Genomic DNA, 22,664 nt, shown 5'->3' on the forward strand with positions numbered 1-22,664 from the left:
GCGTGTAGACACATGGAGGAGGCTGTGCCAAAATCTGAGTTCAAATATCGAGGGAAGAGATGAGAGGAAATGAAAGTAAGGTTAGATACAAGGAAAATGAGGGCATTCTGAACAGGGCAGTGCTTTGAGTAATGGAAGGGATCAGTAGACAAAGTATTGTGTTCACAGAAGGTGAAGCAAGGGTTAAATGATAATATAATGACTTTGACAGAGAAGATAAAAAAGTGGCAAGAACTTCTGCCATATTTGGATTTTATCAGTGACTGTGAAAGTCTGGGACACAGTGTTATGAAAATACTGCTTTTCATCTTATTTGCACTCCAGATAATGAATTTTCAGGAAGGCTTTTTTTCATTTCCAGTCTTTCTTCTTCCTTTATTATGTATACTCAAGTATTTATCCAGAGAGTGGTTCATTTACTCGTTCATTTAACATGCACATAGAGAGCACCTGCTAAGACAGGACCCTGGTCTGGGAGCTATTGGGAACACAAAGCTGAGTAAGAGTTGGACCTTCCCTCTGTAGTGTTCCTATCTAGTATGCACAAACCATCACACAACAAAAATACTGGAGCAAAGAGAAGCAGCCACGATGCTCTGGGTGGAGTGGACAATAAAACTCATCAAGACTCACATCCCTGGACTTCTGAGCGTCAACCTACTGTCTTCCCTCTGCAGCTAGGTTCTTGGAAAACAATACACAATTTTATATTCATCAGGTCACTCAATCATCAACCAAACCACCTTATATATCTCTGGGGCAAGGCTTGTTTCCAAAAGTGGTGTTGACAACCGTGAGGTTCTGAGTTAGGTCTCAGCTCCATAATTCCATCCCTGATTGAGTTAACTTATCAGTGAAAATAGGGCATCCAATAAGCACCAGTTTTCAGTTAAATGGTTGAAAATGTTGGAAATAAAAAGACAAGTTTATATTTCTGAAGTTGCTAAGGAATGAGAGTGTTACCCTCTGATGCCTCATACAGGGAGAGAAAATATTCATTTCTCTGTGATTACAAAAGGGTTAACATTTGACTGAGGAAAAAAATGTCTCTTACACATTATGTGGACTTGATAAACACTCACAAAATGAAAATGAGCTGGATGCTTCAGATGTCCATCAAAAATTAATTACCTGTCAATAATACTCCTCCCTCCCCACTCCTATACACCCACTTCTGCCTCAATTCAGAAAAGCAAATTGAATTTCATTCTGGTCTAATAACAGATGGCTTTCATGTTAAGCAATCTGAATTATCTGACAGCAAACAGTATCCTACTTGAACATTTTTGTTATCTCCTATCAACTGCCAAACCAAGAAGACCAATACTCAAAGGCAGCAAAGGGGAAAACAAAAATATACTATTCTCTTAGGAAACAAATTCAACTACCAACATAAAAGCCATAATTTCTTGGATATGGGACTTATAAGATCTGAAAGAAAGTACAGTCCCCCCTCAATATCCATGAGGGATTAGTTCCAGGACCTCCCATAGATACAAAAATCCATGGATGCTCAAGTCCCGTAAATAAACTGGTGCAGTATTTGCATATAACCTATGCATATCCTTTCATATACTTTAAATCGTCTTTAGATTACTTATAAGACCTAATACAATGTAAATAGTAAATATGTAAATAGCTATGTAAATAGTTGTTATACTATATTTTTAAATTGGTATTTTTTTTTATTGTTGCATTGTTTTTCTTTTTTTTTTTTTTTTTTTTTTAAGATAGAGTTTCTCTCTGTCACCGAGGCTGGAGTGCAGTGGCATGGTCTTGGCTCACTGCAACCTCGGCCTCCTGGGTTCAAGCAATTCTCCTACCTCAGCCTCCCGAATAGCTGGGATTACAGGCGCCTGCCACCACGCCCAACTAATTTTTGTATTTTTAGTAGAGGTGGGGTTTTGCCATGTTGGCCAGGCTGGGCTCGAACTCCTGACCTCTGGTGATCCACCCGCCTCAGCCTCCCAAAGTGCTGGGATTACAGGCATGAGCCACCCCACCTGGCCTCGTATTTTTTTTTTTTCTATTTTTGATCTTCAATTGGTTGAATCTTAGGATGAGAAACCTACAGATATGGAGTGTATTCTGTTGACTGAAATGGCTTTTATAGCTAAGTCCTAATATTTCATTTTTGAACTGAGTTTTATATATATTTATGATAGAAGCTTTTCCTGTCACTTGCCTGTTCTCATATTTAGCCATAGGGCCAATCCTGTTCATCTATGAAGGGGACTCATGAACCAAGATGGATAGTCAAGAAATAAAATTTTATCTGAATGGTAGACAAAGGAATTTTTTTTGGAGGTAAGTACGTACCCAGAAGGGTGGAGCACCCATATGGTAGCCCCAAATCATCATAGCTATGGTGACCACACCTCAACTGTACTATATCAACTTCTTGAGCCAAGGCTTGAAAATCAATAACTGCCAGTCACTGAACATAGGAGCCCTCTGCTACAAGATACATTATGGGTTGGAAAAGCATTTATGTACTTCTGTTTCAAAAGCTGTTACTGAATATTCTGAGCAATATGGCAACAAATGCAAAAACTGCATATTGCCAAAAATACCAGGCTTGAAACGTCTGGATTTTTTCCCTTTCAATTCCTGTGTTTGTCCCTTCACAACTAAACTCCTGGAGTAGCTCTGTCCCAGGCTTCTAACAGTCCCTTACTCCAGTTCATTCTGCCTTCCATCTTTAACCCACATGTTCGGCCTGTCTCGTTTTGGCTCATAAACCTTCAACAGTGACTCAATATCCACAAGAAACGTTGGAATCCCCTTGGCTTAGCCTATACAATTCAACCTCAGCCTACCTTTTAAATCATGATTGTGTTTCCCTCTGATGTGAATCTCCTTTCTGTGCCTGGCAGTCTAATAATGGTTCAGCAAAGGAGTCCTACAGTCTTCCTATTTTCCTGAAAAACCCCTCTTCCTCCTTTCCCACTCAACCCACACATAAAAATATCTTCTCCATTCCTCTCTGTTCATCCAATGTCCTCCTAAAATTCAAGGTCTAGCTCAAGATACACCACGATTTTCTCTCCTTACCAATTTTAATAGCACTTGACATAGAAACCATGATTTGCCACAAAAATCCAAAGATAACTGAGATCATGTAGTCCAAATCCTTCATCTTCCACACAGATCATCTCTTTGCACTTTTACATGTTTTTACATGTACCTATTTCAACAAATGTTATAAGCTCTTCATAAGTTGTAAGTTGAAGTTCCTGTCATACTTTCTTATATGTTCCATAATAAAATAATCTCAGTAAATATTTTGCAAATTTATTAATTAGTAAATATATCATCCTTAAATGTATTAAAAATCGGCATATAATGCCTATTGTGGGAGGTGGTGAAAAAGAAGCAGGGAATTTTGACGGGACTCCATAGAAATATCAGCAGTATAAAAATAATCTTCCTAAATACCAGATAATGTTGGCAGACATCACTGATCCTCACCACATCAGAGAATTTCAGAGATGAGATTCTCAGATGGGGCAAACTCATTCAGAGATGAGATAAGATGTCTGTTTCTCACATTCCTGGGCATTAAAAAAAAAAAAATCTTACAGCATGATGGCCAATTTGCCTGTATTGAAGATCATTTTGCTTTTGGCTGTATCAAAATGAGCCCCATCCAAAAAGAGCTGTGCCAAAATGCCATGCACTGTACAGAAGCAGGCCTGGTTGTATTTATTTCTGGAGTGTCTGTCATCTGCATGTATAACTCAGAGTGTTTCCAAAATGCTTTTCACTCAAGTGACATCACATGTGATTATTTTCTATACATCTTTTCTAGAATGACATCTGTAGGTTACAAACAAAATAAATGTATAATATTTAACACTGTCAAAACAACTGCAGACTTTATGGACTGTATTTGTGAGACTATTGCTATGAAGCACTTAAATATATTTAAAATGTTGGCTTTCAAAAGTATTATCACTATAAATCACTTTAAAGTGAGTTTAAGTGTCATCCTAACAAATGCCACAAAGCAAAAATCAATCTACCCCGAAACAAAAACGAGATGCACACTATTTGCAATTGAATTATATGTAATTCAAGTGTTTGTATATACAAGTAGGTTTGACAAACATGAGAAAAAAGCATGTAAAATTCCTACCTTGCGTTTGTTTCTTGTTCACTGCATTATCCGCTTTATGTCGTTTCTAAAGTTTAAAAGCAAAAAGAACAACTGTGAAAATGTGAATGAGATTACTAAAACAAGAGAGCACTCATACCAAAAAAGATTTAGCTTATGTTTCTCAAGGTTTTTATAATTTCTCATTCATGTCAATGTTAAAGTATACATTGATGGGGGAGTGGTGATGGGAAGAATTAGAGCACACCTAGGAATTTTAAAACTGAAAGAACAATTCCCAGTATCTCCATAGGGTGCTCCTCTTCTGAGAGCATAAGTTTGTGGTCCTCACGAGGACCTTACCTCAGCACATAGGTAGGATTAAAATTTTAATGTACTAGAAAAGTATGAAAGGTTGATTTAGTATTTTGCTTTAATAACTCACTTTAAAAAGGAGATTATCTGAGAGAATTATCTATAATAACTACTGTTTAATAATAGTACTGAAATCTTTTCAGCTTCTTATGAAATTCATTACCAAATTAAGCTGAGCACATCCTCTATAATTTAATGATGTGCTGATGTCTGCCAATGACTTGAACCAACGACGTCTACCACTGGCATACAGTCTCTCCTGTTCACTGCTCCCCAGCATTCCCCCCCACCACCACTTGCAACCGAAAGCCGTTGAATTACATAATCTTATCATATCTTCTTTCCTCCCAAGATCACCTACAAAATTACACAATAAGCAAGTGAGTTAGTCTAAATCTAGGTAGGTTTGAAGAGTTGCATAAGCCAAGGTTTTATAGCAGTGGGTAAGAAGAAACAGAAGGTCAGAGGAAAGGTGAGGATCTGAGTGGCCGGGGAAGTTATTTTCTCTCCGGTTCACCTAGAGGTTTTCCATGGCTTCCATCTAAACTTACAGCATCGAGTATAACTCATCAGACTCTATTAACACTGCAGAAGAGCACTGAGTGTAACTAACTTTGTTCGTTCAAAGATCCTATCATACAAAGCCTGAAGTTGAATTTAGTTGTGCAAACCTGACTATAATATGGGTTAGAACAAATGTAAAACAAATGAGTTCCTAAGTTTTCCATTTGAGAAAAAATATAGTCTTCAGAATCACAGTGCACATACGAAAACGCTGCAAGAGAAAAATCTAGAGATGTGGATTAGCACTCCTCCAGGACATGGCAACACCCAAGAGGAATAGATAAGAGCTGGCAGCATACACTCAGTTCGTGGAAGCAATCAGCTACTGAACTGCACAAAATGCAAACAAAACATTCAAAACGCCTCTGCGAAAGAATTGTTGAGAATGATTCTTCCCACACAGACATGCAGGAACACAACTAGAACTCCTTTTCAGTATAAAATACTCACTAATAAAAGTGTATTAATGTAGACTTTCAATAGGCATATTATTGCTTCCAAAAGCAAGGACAAGTTTGCCAAAGATTCTTAAATGTTTAAAGTTCTGTTAAATTTGTAGCATCAGTAGAGATTTTGTAGTTATAGAACTTTGAAAATATTCTTTTTGCTTGTTAGTAGAGACAAGAAAATTAGAAAGTGGTTCAAAATAAATTTTCATCAAAAATAACAATCCAAGATATTCAAAGGAGGCACAGATGTTTCCAAAATACGAGACAGTGGTTAGATTTCCAACTAAAGGAGACAAATAAAAGCTAATTAATGAAACATTCCACTTCAAAGAGGAAATTTAATCTTAGTGAAACCCAAGGTGATCTTAAACATCACTTTCCATCTACAGCGAATTCTTGTACAAGAGCATCTCTTTCCTCTATCTTCCCATCACAGAATTAGGTTACTTGTCATGAAACAAGTGTGTTGAATATACTAAGAATCTACCTCAATAGACAGATTTTAATCCCACGCTTACGAAAAGAAAACATCTAACTTTTGTGTCTTGATGAGATTATTCCTTCTAAAACTAATAGTTCATAAAAAATTAAGCTATTCTCTGAGTTCAAATACCTCAACTGTGTCATAATCTGAATTCATTTACTATCACTGAGGGCTAATGAATTATTTAATATCAGTATTAGATTGACAGCACACCAATAAACTGTATTGTATAAACAGTGTTATGAACTTCAGGATACAGAGTATGCAATGCTGACCACTCCCTCCTTCTGGAGACTCTTCCCCCCCTAGGTATTTCTTATCACATCATTGCCAGGTTTGCCATCTGCACCTTGACCCCTTGTCTCCTCTGCCTACTTGCTATTCAGCGATGGTATTGCTCAAGGCTTACTCCCTGGCCCTCCTCACTTCTAACTCCACATTCTCTTCTTACAACTCTTTTATACCTGCAGTTTCAATTATAACCAGTACATAAATATATACCAGTGAAAACTCTCATCTGAGCTCCACGATTATATCTGGTTGCCTCTTTAATATCTTTCTGGCAATCTCAAAGGCATCTCAAACTGCCCACAAGGCAACCAGTGACCTTAATCTCCAAGACCTGGGTATTGTCTCAGACACGGAAACACATGCCATCCATTTACCCAAACCAGGAACTTCATTCTTATACCTTTGTCTCCCTCTCATTCCTATCCAAGCCATTCTTTCACTCAATAAATATTTACTAAACACTGACTATGTGCCAGGCCCTGTTACTGCTGCCAAGATTACAGTAACAAGTGACAAAACCCCTTCCTTGCATGGAGCTTACATTTCAGTGGTTGTGGATAGAATAGGGTATGCAGCATGTTAGATAGTGGTAAGTCTTGTCAGTTTTACTCTTAAAAATGTACTAAATTTATTTATTTATTTATTTATTTATTTATTTATTTATTTATTTATTTATTTTTGAGATGGAGTCTTGCTCTGTCACCCAGGCTGGAGTGCAGTGGCCTGATCTCAGCTCACTGCAAGCTCCGCCTCCTGGGTTCATGCCATTCTCCTGCCTCAGCCTCCCGAGTAGCTGGGACTACAGGTGCCCACCACCACGCCTGGCTAATTTTTTGTACTTTTAGTAGAGACGGGGTTTCACCGTGTTAGCCAGGATGGTCTCCATCGCCTGACCTCGTGATCTGCCCGCCTTGGCCTCCCAAAGTGCCGGGATTACAGGCGTGAGCCACTGCGCCTGGCCACTAAATTCATTTTCTTACTTTTCACCATGTCTACCATACCTGCTGAGTCTAATATATCTTCAATTTTTTTACACTAACAACTGGAATATTCTTGTCTGCACAAATGCTCTGTTTTCCTTGCAATCCATTTTCCACTGTTTAGCCAAAAGGATCTCTAGATGCTAATACAGTTAACATTTATTCATCACTTACTATATACCAGGCACTATTCTAAGGACTTCATGTCCATCATTTAATTCTCATTAATAGCCTAGTGTGAAATTTTTTCTGTTTTTGGTTTTGTTTTGTTTTTTTGAAACGGAGTCTCACTCTGTTGCCCAGGCTGGAGTGCAGTGCTGGGATCTCGACTCATTGCAACCTCTGCCTCCAGGGTTCAAGCAATTCTAACAAGTGTGATTACTTGATTAATGTTGATCTCTTCTGTTGGATACAAGCTCCATCACGGCTAGTTTTACTCACTAACATAGTCTCAGCATTTGGTTCCTACACATTGTAGACTTTGAATAACTGTTTTATAATAATGGAGTCTCCTAGTATTTAAATTAACAAGTTTATAGCAAAGAGGGAACATTTTTAGTGGTAAATATCAATTTAACAAATTTGATCTTTATCATAGGAACTAGCATTTAGCATAATACAGCTTTTTAGAAAAGACTTCTCCATCAATTTTAGAGTATTTTCAAGCATGTGTGTTATTTGTTATTAACACATAAAAACAGAAAATCATATTATGTTATCTAAAGCAGCAAGAGTTAAAATGCACTAGGGGTGGATAAGTCTTCAGTATCTTACCTGCAGACAATTCTTACTATATTTTAATCTATCTACCTATATATATACATATATATTTTAAAATTTAAATCTATATATATATATATAGAGAGAGAGAGATTTAAAAACATTATCTAATAGAATATAGGAAAGTTTACTAGATTGTAATCTCTGCTTTATTCACTGATGTATTAGTGGCAGCCATGACCAGTCTTCACCAATATCCAGCTCTCCACTTCCATGGACCCCGAGATAACACCTTCTCTTTGCCATGCCACTAGTTCTAATATTGAGCTATAAAGAGATGTGTGCTCCATTTCTGGGCCAAAACATAGAATAACTGAGATTCCATCCCCTCTCCCCACCCTTGCTACAATAACCACCAATATTCCACAAAGCAGAATCTTGATTCAGGCTGAATCCTTGATGCCCACCATCATGTGTCTTTGAGTAAGTGAAAAATAAACTTATATATTAAGCCACTGACATAAGAGACATGATTACCAGCACAGCAAAAGTTTAACACATCCTCATACATATCCTAATGAATGCCTGGCAGCTCAAGAGTTCTTCAAATGTTCTTGCTGAATGGATGAATGAAAAGATGTATTAATTATTCTCACTATTGACAAAGACAGCTCTTTGTCCAACTATCTAAATTGTTTTGATTTGTCCCCCATTTTAGAGAGTATTCTTTCAAACTTTCTATCACTTTACAGTTTCACATAAACTTCGTGCTAAACTACTCTTACAATTTCTAGTCAATTTCTTAACAGTGATTTCACTGGAAAACTACTTCATATGATACTATTATCTCACAATACTATTATTACATTCTTTAGGACTGCATGATTAGCAGCTTTCTAATAGTACCTGATTATATTATGCCAAAAAGAGTTCTGCTAAGAAAAACCTTCTTGGATATAATTTTATTTGCCATGTACTTTCAAAGATGGAGTACTAGAAACCATAGCTAGAGAGATTATAGCTTTGCCAGGGAACAAAACAAAACAAAACAAAACAGACAGGGAGGCAGTTTTGAGTAGTGATTATAAGGCAGGAGTCTGGAGCCAAAATGCCTTGTTTGAATTCTGACAGCCCCACTTCTGACCTTGGACAAGTTACCGTACCCCTCCTGCCTCCTCTTATCTGTAAAATAGGGATAAGATCAATAATATCTTCAAGGGTTGTTATAAGATTTAGTAAATGTAAAGGACATAGAGTAAGTACAACCTAGAAGCACAATAAATGTTGGTGACTCTTCACAATCATGCAGAGCCAAGAGCACTGGATAGGATGGAATTCTGATTCTATCACTTTCTTAGACAAGTTACATGACCTCTCTAAGCCTCAGCTTCCTTACCTTTAAAATTGGGTTAACATCCAACTTCCAATGTTATTGAAAAAATTAAATGAGAAAAACATTTGCAAAACACTAGCATGATGCCTAGTAAATTAAAGGTACTCAATGATAATTAGGCTAAACAAAGAAAAGGGAAGTCCATAAGGCAAAGAAAGTGACAAAAGTGTAGTAAAGACCAATCCCTGTGGACTGTCAAGTCCTACCACGACTTAAAGGTGGCAAGTCTGTGTGGAGCAATGCAGGTAGGAGTCTCTTACACTTCTCAGCTAGTGTCTCCATCAAGTATGTCGTTTCCAATCAAGAGGACTATGCTGTTTCATACACATGCACAACATCTGTTTCTACTCTTAAATACTTGGATGATTTTGAAACTGATGATCTAAGTGTTCAATTGACCCATTCCTAATATGGCAAATGCCATCTTAATGAGATCCCAATTTGATCCTCTATAGAAAAAGTGTTAATGTTTGTATAACTTTAAATTGGAGCGTTCTAAATTTCTCACCATTTCCTTGCTTTACCATCTTACTTTTCTAAGGCTTAACAGATTGTCCTCTCAAACTGGCAAACAACTATTATAGAATAAAATACCTAGGAATACAGCTAACTAGGGAGGTGAAAGATCTCTACAAGGAAAACTACAAACCACTGCGCAATGAAATCAGAGATGACAAAACAGATGGAAAACATTCCATGCTCCTGGATAGAAGAATAAATATTGTAAAAATAGCCATACAGCTCAAAGCAATTTACAGATTCAATGCTATTCCCATTAAACTACCATTCTTTACAGAATGTCAATGAATAGTTTAAAATTTAACTATTTAAAAATTCATATGGAACCAAAAAAAAAGCCCAAATAGCCAAGGCAATTCTAAGCAAAAAGAACAAAGCTGGAGGTATCAGTTATGCTACACAACTTCAAACTATACTACAGGGCTACAGTAACCAAAACAGCATGGTTCTAGTACAAGAACACACATAGACCAATGGAACAGAATAGAGAACCCAGAAATAAGACTGCACACCTACAACCATCTGATCTTTGACAAAGCTGACAAAAACAAGCAATGGAGAAAGGAGTCCCTATTCGATAAATGATGCTGGAATAATTGGTTAGCCATATGTAGAAGACTGAAACTACATCACACACAAAACTCATCTCAAGATGGATTAAAGACTTAAATGAGGGCTGGGCATGGTGGCTCACGTCTGTAATCCCAGCAGTTTGGGAGGCCAAGGTGGGTGGATCACCTGAGGTCAGAAGTTCAAGACCAGCCTGGTCAACGTGGCAAAACCCTGCCTCTACTAAAAAAAAAAAAAAAAAAAAAAAAAAAAATTAGCCAGGAACGGTGGTGGGAGCCTGTAATCCCAGCTACTCAGGAGGCTGAGGTGGGAGAATCGCTTGGACCTGGGAGGCAGAGGTTGCCGTGAGCCGAGGTTGCGCCACTGCACTCCAGCCTGGGCAACAGAGTGATAACCCATCTCAAAAACAAAAAAACAAACAGAAAAAAAGACTTAAATATAAAACCCCAAACTACAAAAACTCTGGAAGAAAACCTAGGCACTACCATTCAGGACATAGGCATGGGCAAATATTTCATGACAAAGATGCCAGAAGCGATTGCAACAAAACCAAAAATTGACAAATTGGATCTAATTAAAGAGCTTTTGCACAGCAAAAAAGAAAAAAAACAACAGAGTAAACAGACAACTTACAGAATAGGGGAAAACACTTGCAAACTATGCATCTGACAAAGGTCTAATATCCGGCATCTACAAGGTACTTAAATTTACAAGAAGAAAACAACCCAATTAAAAAGTGGGAAAAGGGTCGGGTGCAGTGGCTCACGCCTGTAATCCCAGCACTTTGGGAGGATGTGGCAGGTGGATTGCCTGAGGTCGGGAGTTCGAGAACAGCCTGACCAACATGAAGGAACCCTGTCAGTACTAATAATACAAAATTAGCCGGGCATGGTGGTGCATGCCTGTAATCCCAGCTACTCAGGAGGCTAAGGCAGGAGAATCGCTTGAACCTGGGAGGCGGAGGTTGCAGTGAGCCGAGATCACACCATTGCACTCCAGCCTGGGGGATAAGAGCAAAACTCTGTCTCAAAAAAAAAAAAAAAAAAGGTGGGCAAAGGACATGAATGGACACTTCTCAAAGGAAGACACACATGAGGCCAGCAAACTTTGAAAAAAAGCTCAACATCACTGATTATTAGAGGAATGCAAAGCAAAACCACAATGAGATGCCATCTTATACCAGTCAGAATGGCATTTATTAAAAAGTCAAAAAATAACAGATGCTCACGAGGTTGTAGAGAAAAAGGAACATTTATACACTGTTGGTGGGAGTGTAAATTAGTTTTGACCATTGTGGAAGACGGTGTGATTCCTCAAAGACCTAAAGACAAATATCATTTGACCCAGCAATCCCATTATTGGGTATATACCCAAAGGAATATAAATCATTCTATTATAAAGACACATGCATGTGTATGTTCATTTCAGCCCTATTAACAATAGCAAAGACATGAAATCAACCTAAATGCCCATCAATGATAGACTGGATAAAGAAAATGTGGTACATATACACCACGGAATACTATGCTGCCATAAAAAAGAACGAGATCTTGTCCTTTGCAGGGACATGAATGGAGCTGGATGGAGGCCATTATCCTTAGCAAACTAACACAGGAACAGAAAACCAAACACCATGTGTTCTCACTTGTAAATGGGAGTAAATGATGAGAACACACACGGACACAGAGGGGAACACCACACACTGAGGCCCATTGGAGGGTGGAGGGTGGGAGAAGGGAGAGGATCAGGAAAAATAACTAAAAGTAACTAATAGATACTTGGTTTAATGCCTGGGTGATGAAATATTCTGTACAATAAAACCCCATGACACACGTTTACCTATGTAACAAGCCTGCACATGTACCCCTGAACTTAAAAGTCTTTCTCTCTCTCTCTCTCTCTCTCTATACATATATGAAGTAGTTTAAAAGAATAGGAAAAAACAAAAACAAAACAAAACATTGGTTTCCTCAAGTAAGACAGTTAAAATAGATAAAACAGAAAAAAGGCCTGAATTTATTTGGTAGAGTTAGTTTTATAAAGGAGAAAGAGACTTCCCCTTTCTCTTATTACCACAGAATAAAAATAGCAAATCTGGTTACTATTACTTTCTTTTAAAAAATGAGATAAAGGAAAAAGAAACTTAGAACTATTAAATAAGGTGAGAAGGAATCAAAGGCATTTAATGAAGTGAAATTAAAATTATTTAAATTAAAAAATAGAAAATACCCAAAAAAATCACTTAATTTGGAGGTATTTTCATTTAATTGAAAATAATGTTCAAATGTACTTTTCTCCTCAAGCCAATTATTACAGTAAATTAATTTCTTTTATTTGCTAAACTATAAATGCAATAGAACACTGTAACAAACATTCAGCAATATTACAGAAAACAAAAATTAACTTCAGGGGTAGAAACATATTCTAGACATTTTGAAGTTGAACGGATATTTTAAACAGCCCACGCCAAGAATTAAATAATTTAAGAAAAAACTAATATTTAAAACATATATAAATAACAAAGTCACATATATTTATGAAAAAAATAGAATACTTACAATATCTTCTATTATCTCTTTGATAGCTGCCACAGCTAAAATAAATAAGAGAGGAACCAGTGTTGTATAACGACCTGTTGGTGACACATCAGGTATTTGCTATTTGGAAAAAAAAAAGTAAGAGAAATCCAGTGAGAACTAGAAAATTTATAATAGATTAAAGAAAACAGTCTAAGTGCCTTCTAAAATATACCTCACTGATTTTACTATCTTGGCTGACTAATGCTGAGTGAGGTAATGTGTTCGTATCTGATAAGTACTGGAAAAGCATGTTAATTAGTTTCATGGTAAGCAGTTGTATATAGGACTACCACCTCCATTGGAAGATTGGTTACATAAGTTACAGTATATCTATTCACTAAAATATAACTATTAAAATATTTTAGAAGTGCAATGAATAACTGGGTATATATCCACACATTGTTATAGGAATACAGCAGGTAACAAAACAATAGGTATTCTATGATCCCCTTTTTGTAAACTAAATCAATAAACAATGCTTGGGAGGAAAAAAAAAAAAAAAAAAACAACCAGAAGGATATATACCCACAGTTTAAGAGAAATTGTCTCTGATGGTAGAATAATGAGAGTTTTAAATTTTTTTCCTTGTGTTTTGTGGTGTTTTAAACATTTTTTATTTTCAAGTTAAATGAAAATATTTTTTCAAATTAAGCATATGTTCAATATGCTACTTTTTAATAAACTAAAACTTTTTCTGACTACAACTAATTTAAATACAAAGAGAAGCACAAGATTTAAATTCTTGCATTCTAAGGTTCAGAGTTGATACTTTTACTACGAAAATTAACATTTTAAGAAAACGTTCCATCCCCTTTACCACCCAAAATGAACAGTCCTTGCCACATCAAATTTATAGAACATCCAAAATAAGCTGATAAAAATGAATCAGAAGGCTGGAAAAGGTAGTGGATTCCAACACTGCTTGCAGCAGGAGCCAGAAATGTCCACCAAAAAACAGCTTATCTCTCGGCATTTACATAAACCTCAGGGGATTGCTCACGGGCTTAACATTTATTAGTACCTGAACATTTGACAAGGTTTTATGATGTGACTTTACCTGAAGCAGTGCAATAAAGAGAAAAAATGAATTAGCAGCTCTTCTGAACTGAGAGTAGAGAAATCTTGGAAGGAATGTGATTATGTTGTATTTTGCAGTGCTAGAAAACAAAAATGAAAAGTAGCATAAAACTTCTCCATAATTAGCACCCACACTTACAAAGTTCTGCTACTACCCATACAGAAAGTTAGATAAGGAACATTTGCCGGCTGTTTCAAATTGGGAGAATATTGCAAAGGGTCATTAACCTAAATGAAAAAAAGTGAAAAGGTTAAATAAATAGTAAAGAATGAATACTACAGATTTTTTTTTGCATAATCTTTTGTCCTCTTTGGCCAATTATCCTGCTTAACATTACTAGAAGTAGCTTACAAAGAAGAGCAACTTTGGAGTTAAAGGGCCCCAGCCCTCCATAAGACAGAGTACAACGTGTGACTAGAAAATAAAATCTTGCAAAAAAACCCCCAAAATCAGCAATTTGAGCAATTTGACCAGACACTGTAAACAGAGATGCCTTTCCTGGATAATTTCAGGGAGATTTCTGGGGTTCTGCTTGAATTTTCTTCACTGCCACTCCAGGAACTTGGCTAGAAATCCACACTAACCACACCAGATATGCCCACATCAGTAAGATATCACCACTTAGGTCTTAGAAACACCCAGATCTTCCTCTTGTTTATCAAATAGAAAGGAGATTAAAGCAGACACAAGCCACATTACCCAAATTGAGAAATGTTCCTCTAGAATTTGAAGTTGTACATATTAAGTGGGCACTTCTCAAATCTAGTAACTCTGCCACTGGAGAAACACTTTGCTAGCATCAAAGGTGTTTCTGTGGTCCCAGAAGCCGCTTAAGTGGCCAGTGCTTACACAGATACTTTTTACATTATTGTTAGAATGAAAACACAACAATACAGTGAAGTAATTCGCACAGCCCTCCATTCGTCCACACCATAGTAAACTTCACAACTATCAAAAACTAATACTTAAAGACTATATAACCGGAAGCAATTCTTGGTGCAGAGTTGCAAAGACCTCTTCTAAAATGTTAAAACTTGTTAACCAAAACCAGTAATGCATCGCGCTATTAACAGGTTTAGGACAGAGGCATTTACACATAAGCAGCTTCCATTATTCAATATCTACGTAGAATTGGCAGAGGATGGGTGCTTATTCTTTCTGCTCCTTGCTATTTCCAGATTCTTATGAATATTTCTCTATGGGATAGAAGATGGAGAAACAGTGTATTCACACTGCCCACAGGGAGTTCTCAAATATTAACTGACTGCACTGAAAGCTCTTTGCAAGCATTTTCATTCTGACCTAACCGAATCTGCTCTGCTGGCTGGTCTCATGGCATTCTTTGGTAGTTCTTACCTGACATGGTTATTGCAGAATTTTGTCAGCTGGGGCTGGTTGATGAAAATAGTCCTTACTTCCTCCTGGTCAGCCAGTGAGGTCTTCTCTGAAACATCATCTGTCTTCTCATAACCTTAAAAAGAGATCATCTTCTTATTGGACAAGAAATGTTTTACTGTCCAGACCAAAAACACATTTCATAACTAGTCTAGAATATGAAATCTGTTAAAAGCTACTTGCTTCCCCTTACTGTTGTTTCTAATAAAAAGTAACATCCCCATATTTAACATTTCTACTAGATTTAAAGGGCAGCATTTAATAGTCATGTAAAAACTGAGCCATATCAAAAACAAGGCATAACATCAACTTTACATTTCCCCCATAAGTGTTCGACTTATTTCCTTCCACTATATAAAAAGATGCCCACAAGTAAAAATTAATTCTAAACTGGTTTAAATTACAGTTTTAGGTGAAACTAACAAGGTAATTTAAAAAATAGTCAAAAATTCAAGCATATGCATTTAATACTTTTCCGGGATTTTTTTCCCAGATGAAGACAGAAGAAAAGATAAATAGTAAGGTTTAAATAGGGAACTGCAATAATGATCCAACTCACTATCATCACCTATTTTTTTCTCCAGTTAGAATTCATGTTCACAAATGAACTTCAAATTTCTCAAGAGCACTTCAAGTCATCTCATAATCATTGAAACAATAGGACACATTCAACTGGGTACTTTGTTGCAATGTTGACAAACACTTTAAAAAATACAAGTTCTAGAACTGAATATGAACAGATAGTATTTTAAACAGCTTTTTGTACCTTCTAGTGAAAAATCAAAGGGGTGACAACAGTACTATATCTCCAAAACCCACTTTTCTTCTCTTTTCTGCCTAGCCAATGCCAACTCCTCCCATAAGACCAGGTGACATGTGGTTTCTTCTGAAGTGTTCTATGATGTTCAAGTTAGAGAAACGTCTTTGGGTTTCCACAGCCCTCTGAACCTCCCCACTCTTCAGCAAAACACTTACCAGAAGGTTTTGTTGCTGCCTGAGTCAGGCTCCCCCCACCAGAATGGGAACTCCCTAGGGCCATAGAGGGTGTGTTATTCATCTTCCCAACACCAGTGCCAACAAACAGCAGGTACCCAATGTTTGCCGAATACATATACCCAATGAAAAATGAGTGGTTGACTGTTTTTTGAGGGCAAGAAAAGCTGCTCCACCCACTGATAAAAAAACAACTGTTGGCCAAGTGCTGGTAACAAACTACGTGAAAAGCTGGCCTGTGGGGTTTGTTATAGTATGCAACCAGAAAATCATTGAGGTGTTCTACAAAGGTGAGAAGCATGAGCACAGGGACTGGGGTGTGAGACACGGTGTCATGTGTGCAGGGGAGAGCAAACAGGGCAGTGCTGCTGGAGCACAGACAGAAGGCGGACGAGAAACCACGCTGAGGAAGCACACAGGCCAGGTCCCAGAGGACCCTGCGCTCTGCTTGGCAGCCAGCCACCAAAAGCTTTCCAAGTAGGAGGGGCGCAGGGTGAGAGGCACATTGTATCCTTATCACCCTGGAGGTCACATGCTCCGAGGAGGTTCTGTCACACCCATTTTACAGTTTCAGACCCAATCAGCAGCTTTGCTCACAGTGTTTCCCTACACCATGTTCTAAACACATACTTTTCCCTCTAGTTTTGTATGATTGAAATTTCACACATGGGTTATCGAATAGAGGGAGATCAATCTTTAAAAAAAATCGAGTCCTTTATTAGGTCTTCCTTCGTGGTATCACGAAGACCAGAGTGTGCTGTTCCCCGCCTCTGGATTAGAGAGAAAGCCTCAAAAAAACCAGCTTTTCACTCCACTCTGAGCTGATGTTCTCAGGTTGTGTTGTATTTACTTTATATAACGCACTTTTGAGTGTTGTATTTACTTTAGGTAATGGGACTTTTGAGGGCCCGGCTCTTGGATGTCCTTAGCTGAGGAACTGGGTGTTACTCCCTCCAGACATACCTACTTACATTGAGGTCTCAAACACTGCTGGGAGAGCACTGGATACTGCTGTCCACTGAAAGCAATTGGATACTGCATCTCCCCTCAGATATTAACTTGTATTCAAGAATTTCTGTGGGGCAAAGGATTTTCCTTGAACTCAAGGGATTGGAATTAACCCCATCCCTTATGTGGGAATCAGGGTAATTAAAACAATCCTAATGGATTAGTAAGGAGCCCAACCTAGGTCAGATAATAAGGGATCTTTAAAGAGAAAACTCACCAAAATGAGGGGTAAAGTCTAAACTGTAGACTGTTGCCAGGGGTAGGACCACCGAAGAGACTGGATGGCTCTGAGCACAGGATTTCACAGATAACACAGGCTTTCTTTGCCCAGGCATTACAGAAAGGCTTTGGCAAGATATTGTACATGAAGCTGAATGTATGCAGAACCCTTGGCTCTGTTGTGCCCTGACCAGGTGTGATATTGAGGTAGGGAGATCTGTACTGAAAGCAGGGAGTGAGGCTCTCAGCCAGTGGAGCTGGTAGGCACCTCTCCCCTGTCTCCTCAGCAGTGACATGGAGAGCCATCAGGCACCTGAAGCCCACTCCCAGAATGTCTGAAGGCCAGAGATTGCAGGTATCACCTTCTGTTATGTATCCGATTCTGTTTACTCCTAGCAGGTGACAGCAAGCTAGGAGTAAACAGGCATAGCAACCTCAGAGGTTCTCAGAAATATCTCAGTGAACATACTTGACCTCAGAGATCCTCAGGAATATTCTGATGAAGGTACCTGGAAAAAAGACTAGCATTTTTGCTAATTTGGAAGTGAGAGTTTGTAACCATTATAATTAAACTCTTCACTGAAATCATCTTACATTGCAGAAATGCGCAAGTTAGGTCTGGACTTAACATAAGTAACCTGTCAATCCAGACTCTTTCCATGTAAAGAGAGACAGACTCTTCTATTTGATTAATGAACCAACACTTTGAGGAAGGTAGGTAGCAATTTTGATCTCACAGTTCTGGGTTAAAGGTGAAAACACATTTGCTACATTCAAAATTGACAGTTATTCAATATGCACCAGATAATTCTATTTTATGATTTCATTTTTTAATTTCCTCTGCATATCACCACCTTCATCAGCTATAATAACCACATAAAGAGCTACATGTGCACACCTGGGCAATGCCTAAGCTGAGCTATCAGAGTGGTGACAAAGGCAATCAAAATAGAATCCTTTACCACCCTGCCCCAAAGAGGGTCAAACTAAGATGGTGTTCCTTCTTATACATGGTTCTATTCCTCATTTTAAGGAAGGAACCCATCTCCCTTGCTATTTGTTTAATAATTTAGAGGGTTCGTTCACATAAATCATTAAAATTTACTAATAGCTTTTAATCCACCTGTCTGAACTCCAAAGGACTACTGAAAACTGTGACGCTTTTATGTCATCCCCTCACAGAAAGCAAGAGGAAGGGGACTGCCGTTCTGGATCTAGTAACAGTTCTCACTGAGTCTTCCCGTTAGGTCAGGATTCAGAAGCCTTCTTTGTCCGTAAGTCATGCTAAAAGTGAACTTTACTGAGGGAAAGAAACACACCTTAATCATGCTCTCTGGTATCTCTCTCAGCTTTTCCTAGCACAATCTTGCACAAAGAGGACATACAATACTTGCATATTTAATGGAAATGGACATGAAGACATTTGACAGACTACTTCTGAGATCCACTCAGTGACCCACCCATCTTCTCTGGGTTCAGACTGAACTCTGAAGCCCACCATGAGATGGGTTTGAACTCCGTATTAAGTATAGTTGAATGAACAGTATTTGGTAAATGGCAAAGCCAAGAATAAAACATGACCTTAGATAGTCACTTACTTTCACTAGGCTTCAGTTTCCTAATCTGTCAAAGAGAAGTATTATGTGTTCATTTCCTGGAATAGTTGGTAGTAAATGAAGGAATATGTATGCAATGTACTTAAAACACCTAGTGTTGTAATAGATTACAACACATGTAATTTGTATTACAATAAATGTAATAGATATTGTAAATGTCTATTATACTTAAAGAGTTAACAGGGTGGATAATGATACAGCCATAATCTAAGCATCACAAAAACGGGAGGTGGCTTCTGGGTTAGAGGTTGAAGAATGTTTTGGGGCAGTAATTCTTTACCTTGTGGTGTAATTGACAATTCACCTGCTTCCCTTGTTACATGGTAAGTTACCTATTATACCTCTGGTTCATAGTAAGCCCTCAAAGCCTGATGAATTAACAAGTGAGCAAAACCAGATTAGTAATATACTAGAAACAGATCTCTTTCAAGTAGACATATGTTGTCCAATACTGTAGGACCGATGTCCAAACAACAATTAGTAAATTTATGATGAGAAGTAATTGCCATAGGAACTAGAGTAACTGAAGTTCCATAATCAATTCAACTCTCCCAGATTGGCCTATGTAGAAAGTTAAGTGACCAAAGTAACCCACCCACCAGTGGTTAGATGAACTAAAACTCTCATAGCATTAGGGAAGTACAGCCTGATGCAACCAATCCTGCTAAAGGGGTAGATCCATCTGTAGGACCAACCTCTTAAAAGTTTGTTGCAATACCTTGACAATGAGGCCATGATACTTCAAGTCTGTTGGCTAATGCTTCTATTCCCTTCTGCAGAGCTGAGAAGAGTGCTGATAATGTTTAACCCCATGACTTACCCCTACCTTGACCATCTCCATACCCATTCCCATCTTCGAATATAAATTGATATTTAATCTTCCAATGGGATTACCAAACCCTGCAGGCCTAGGAACCAATCTAGCCCCCTTGCAGGTGACTTTGCTCCTGTATATGTTAGTCTTAGAAAGAAATGAGAAGGTATACTCAATTCCCAAATTTCCAAGTTGTTGGAGACATCTCAAAATGGCCCACAAGTACAGACACACAAAGTAAATGATGATAGTACCACCAGATATATGCTCCTTCCTCACATTTTCGATTCTCCAAGAGACTAACTCAGGCATTCACCCCAATGTCCTTGGTGCTCAGTCAGACATTTGACATCCACTAATAGCATTATTAGTCTTCTTAAATTAAGTTTCACAGGCAAATTGACAGGCAAATTCATACACCTATCACTTTGAGGAATAGAACTGAGCAAGGATCCTTTTCTATGTATGAAAGCACATTTGCATGGCGGCTTCTGGGAAATCTTAGCTTCTTTCAACACTGTGTTCTCCAAGGTCTGACACTTCTTAAAAACAGTCAGAATCAAACCAGTCCCCAGAAAAATGAATCTGGTCTAGCTTTTATTGAAATGAACAAGGAAAAGACTTTTCCTTATTTATGCCGAATGTGTATTATGATTCAGTAATTCAGAATCCATTCAGAATCCCAGCTATATTGAAAATTCCACATATAATGTTTGTAATATTCTGCTTGATTCCTATCCCCCGCCAGCAGAAAAGCAATTTTATTTCCTGAATTGTGGTTTATCTCAAGCAATAATAAAATTATCTAGTATTTGCTATGCATATTTTAAACCAGAGACTCTAAGAGGCCAAGTTTTTGCATTCTTGGTCATAAAATGGCCAAATGCTATTTCTAAACTTCAGAAGGACCAAGAATTTCAGTACAGGCAATAGTCACCTGTAACTTTTAACTACTGAATACGCTAATAAGATTATTTTGTATTACCAAATAAAAATACACAAGCAACATCCTTCTGGTGACTATTTTAGCTTCCAGCAATAATTTTATTTGTCAAGAAAACAAAGGATGCTGGTGGGTCACTATCCTAATTATGACTCTGAAGTGAGCAAGTGCTCATCTTCCCCGAACAGTGTTTCATCACTTAACCCACTTAGGGGCTGTGAGGTGAGCTCAAGTTCTACCAATTACCCACATGACCCTGCACAAACCACTTCATCCCTGGGGGTTATTCTCTTCCTTTGTACAATGGGGAAGCCAGGCTAGGCTAATAATCTGACATTTACTCTCAGCTCTAAAATTCTGTGAAATTAATATCTGCTGAGCAGCAGGCAGAAAAAAAATCAGTAGTTATGTTCGGAAGAGCAGGGAAATTCTGAAAAACAAAGTAAAAAAATTTCCCTTCTTATGCCTTTATTGAGATGTTTCACAGCAACAGTTGCCTTCCTTAATCTCCAGCCAAAACTCAGTCACGAAGTGAAATGGTGCTTTGTGATGGTAATTCAACTTCCATATTTGAAAAGCTAAGCAGTGACTATCATCAGTTGTCAACAACTACCTGGCATCTACTGATCAGTGACTACTGGGTTGCTGAGTATGACGACACAGAGTCTTCCTTTCTTCATCTGCCCAGATTCATCATCACATGCTTATATGCACACAGTACAATGTAACAGAGGAAAATGCTCAATAGTATAAGTGAAAGGCTTCTGACCTGCTCATATGAGAGAAGTATCATTTCTGAAATATTCCATTTTTCATCCAAAATATCATGATCTAATAAGACCTGTTGTTCATTCGTTTATTCATTCATTCAGTATACTTAAGAATCTACTATGTTTTGGGCATCTTAAAAATGCTATAGAAACAGCAGGAAATAAGATAAGGTCCTCTTTCTCAGGGACTTATTTTCTAGAGAAGAGTAAGATAATTACAGATCATGGTAAGAGTGAGGAAGAAAATAAGTGATTGTAGAACAATAGACAGAATTCTTTGTGCTTAAGTTTCATTATGTATACAATAGAAATAATAACAGTACCTTACCTCAAAGGGTGGTTGTAAGGACCCAGTGAGTAAATATAGAAACAGTGCCTGGCACGTAGTAAGAGTTTCCAAATGAATGTGCGCTATTTTCATTGTTGTTGTTATCACTGCTAGTGATGCTACTATAGCTGCTGCTATTTTACACTGAGTGGTCAGAGAAGACGTCTCAAGGAGATGCTGAGTTGAGACCTTGATGACACACAAAGGAAGATAAGAGACAGTTGTCAACCCAAAAAGGGGAATAGCAGGAAAAGCCCTGGAGGGGAGAATGAGCTTGGCATTTCCAGGAACATGAGGGCCACTAATAGTAAACACAGCATAAAACAAAAAGAAGCAGGGTCAGATTGGGGGAAACAATAAACAGCCTGAATTTATATTCTTTATGCAGTAGGAATTCACTGACAGGTTTAAGTAGAAAGACCATTTCGAGGACACTGTGATAATCCAGGTAAAAGATGATGAGTCCTGGGTTAGACTGGT

At 37.8% G+C, this 22,664-nt stretch overlaps 1 protein-coding gene across 5 annotated transcripts in view; it reads right to left on the reverse strand.

Annotated features, from left to right (window-relative positions):
* The window catches only part of ATP8A1 (ATPase phospholipid transporting 8A1), a 252,547-nt gene that overhangs the window by 204,829 nt on the left and 25,054 nt on the right, over positions 1 to 22,664 (reverse strand). For 4 of the 5 annotated variants that reach the window (XM_055246260.2, XM_055246258.2, XM_055246261.1 and 1 more), the window contains exons 2-5: positions 15,455 to 15,569; positions 14,078 to 14,177; positions 13,000 to 13,098; positions 4,139 to 4,184 (exon numbers count right to left, since the gene is read on the reverse strand). In XM_055246260.2, the coding sequence (XP_055102235.1) occupies positions 4,139 to 4,184; positions 13,000 to 13,098; positions 14,078 to 14,177; positions 15,455 to 15,569 (360 nt within the window). Of the gene's footprint in view, positions 1 to 4,138; positions 4,185 to 12,999; positions 13,099 to 14,077; positions 14,178 to 15,454; positions 15,570 to 22,664 lie in introns of those variants that run through there. The other variant, XM_055246262.2, reaches the window with a different exon arrangement.

This window comes from Symphalangus syndactylus, chromosome 16 (genome assembly GCF_028878055.3).
Source record: "Symphalangus syndactylus isolate Jambi chromosome 16, NHGRI_mSymSyn1-v2.1_pri, whole genome shotgun sequence".
In the NCBI taxonomy this organism is placed as follows: domain Eukaryota; kingdom Metazoa; phylum Chordata; class Mammalia; order Primates; family Hylobatidae; genus Symphalangus; species Symphalangus syndactylus.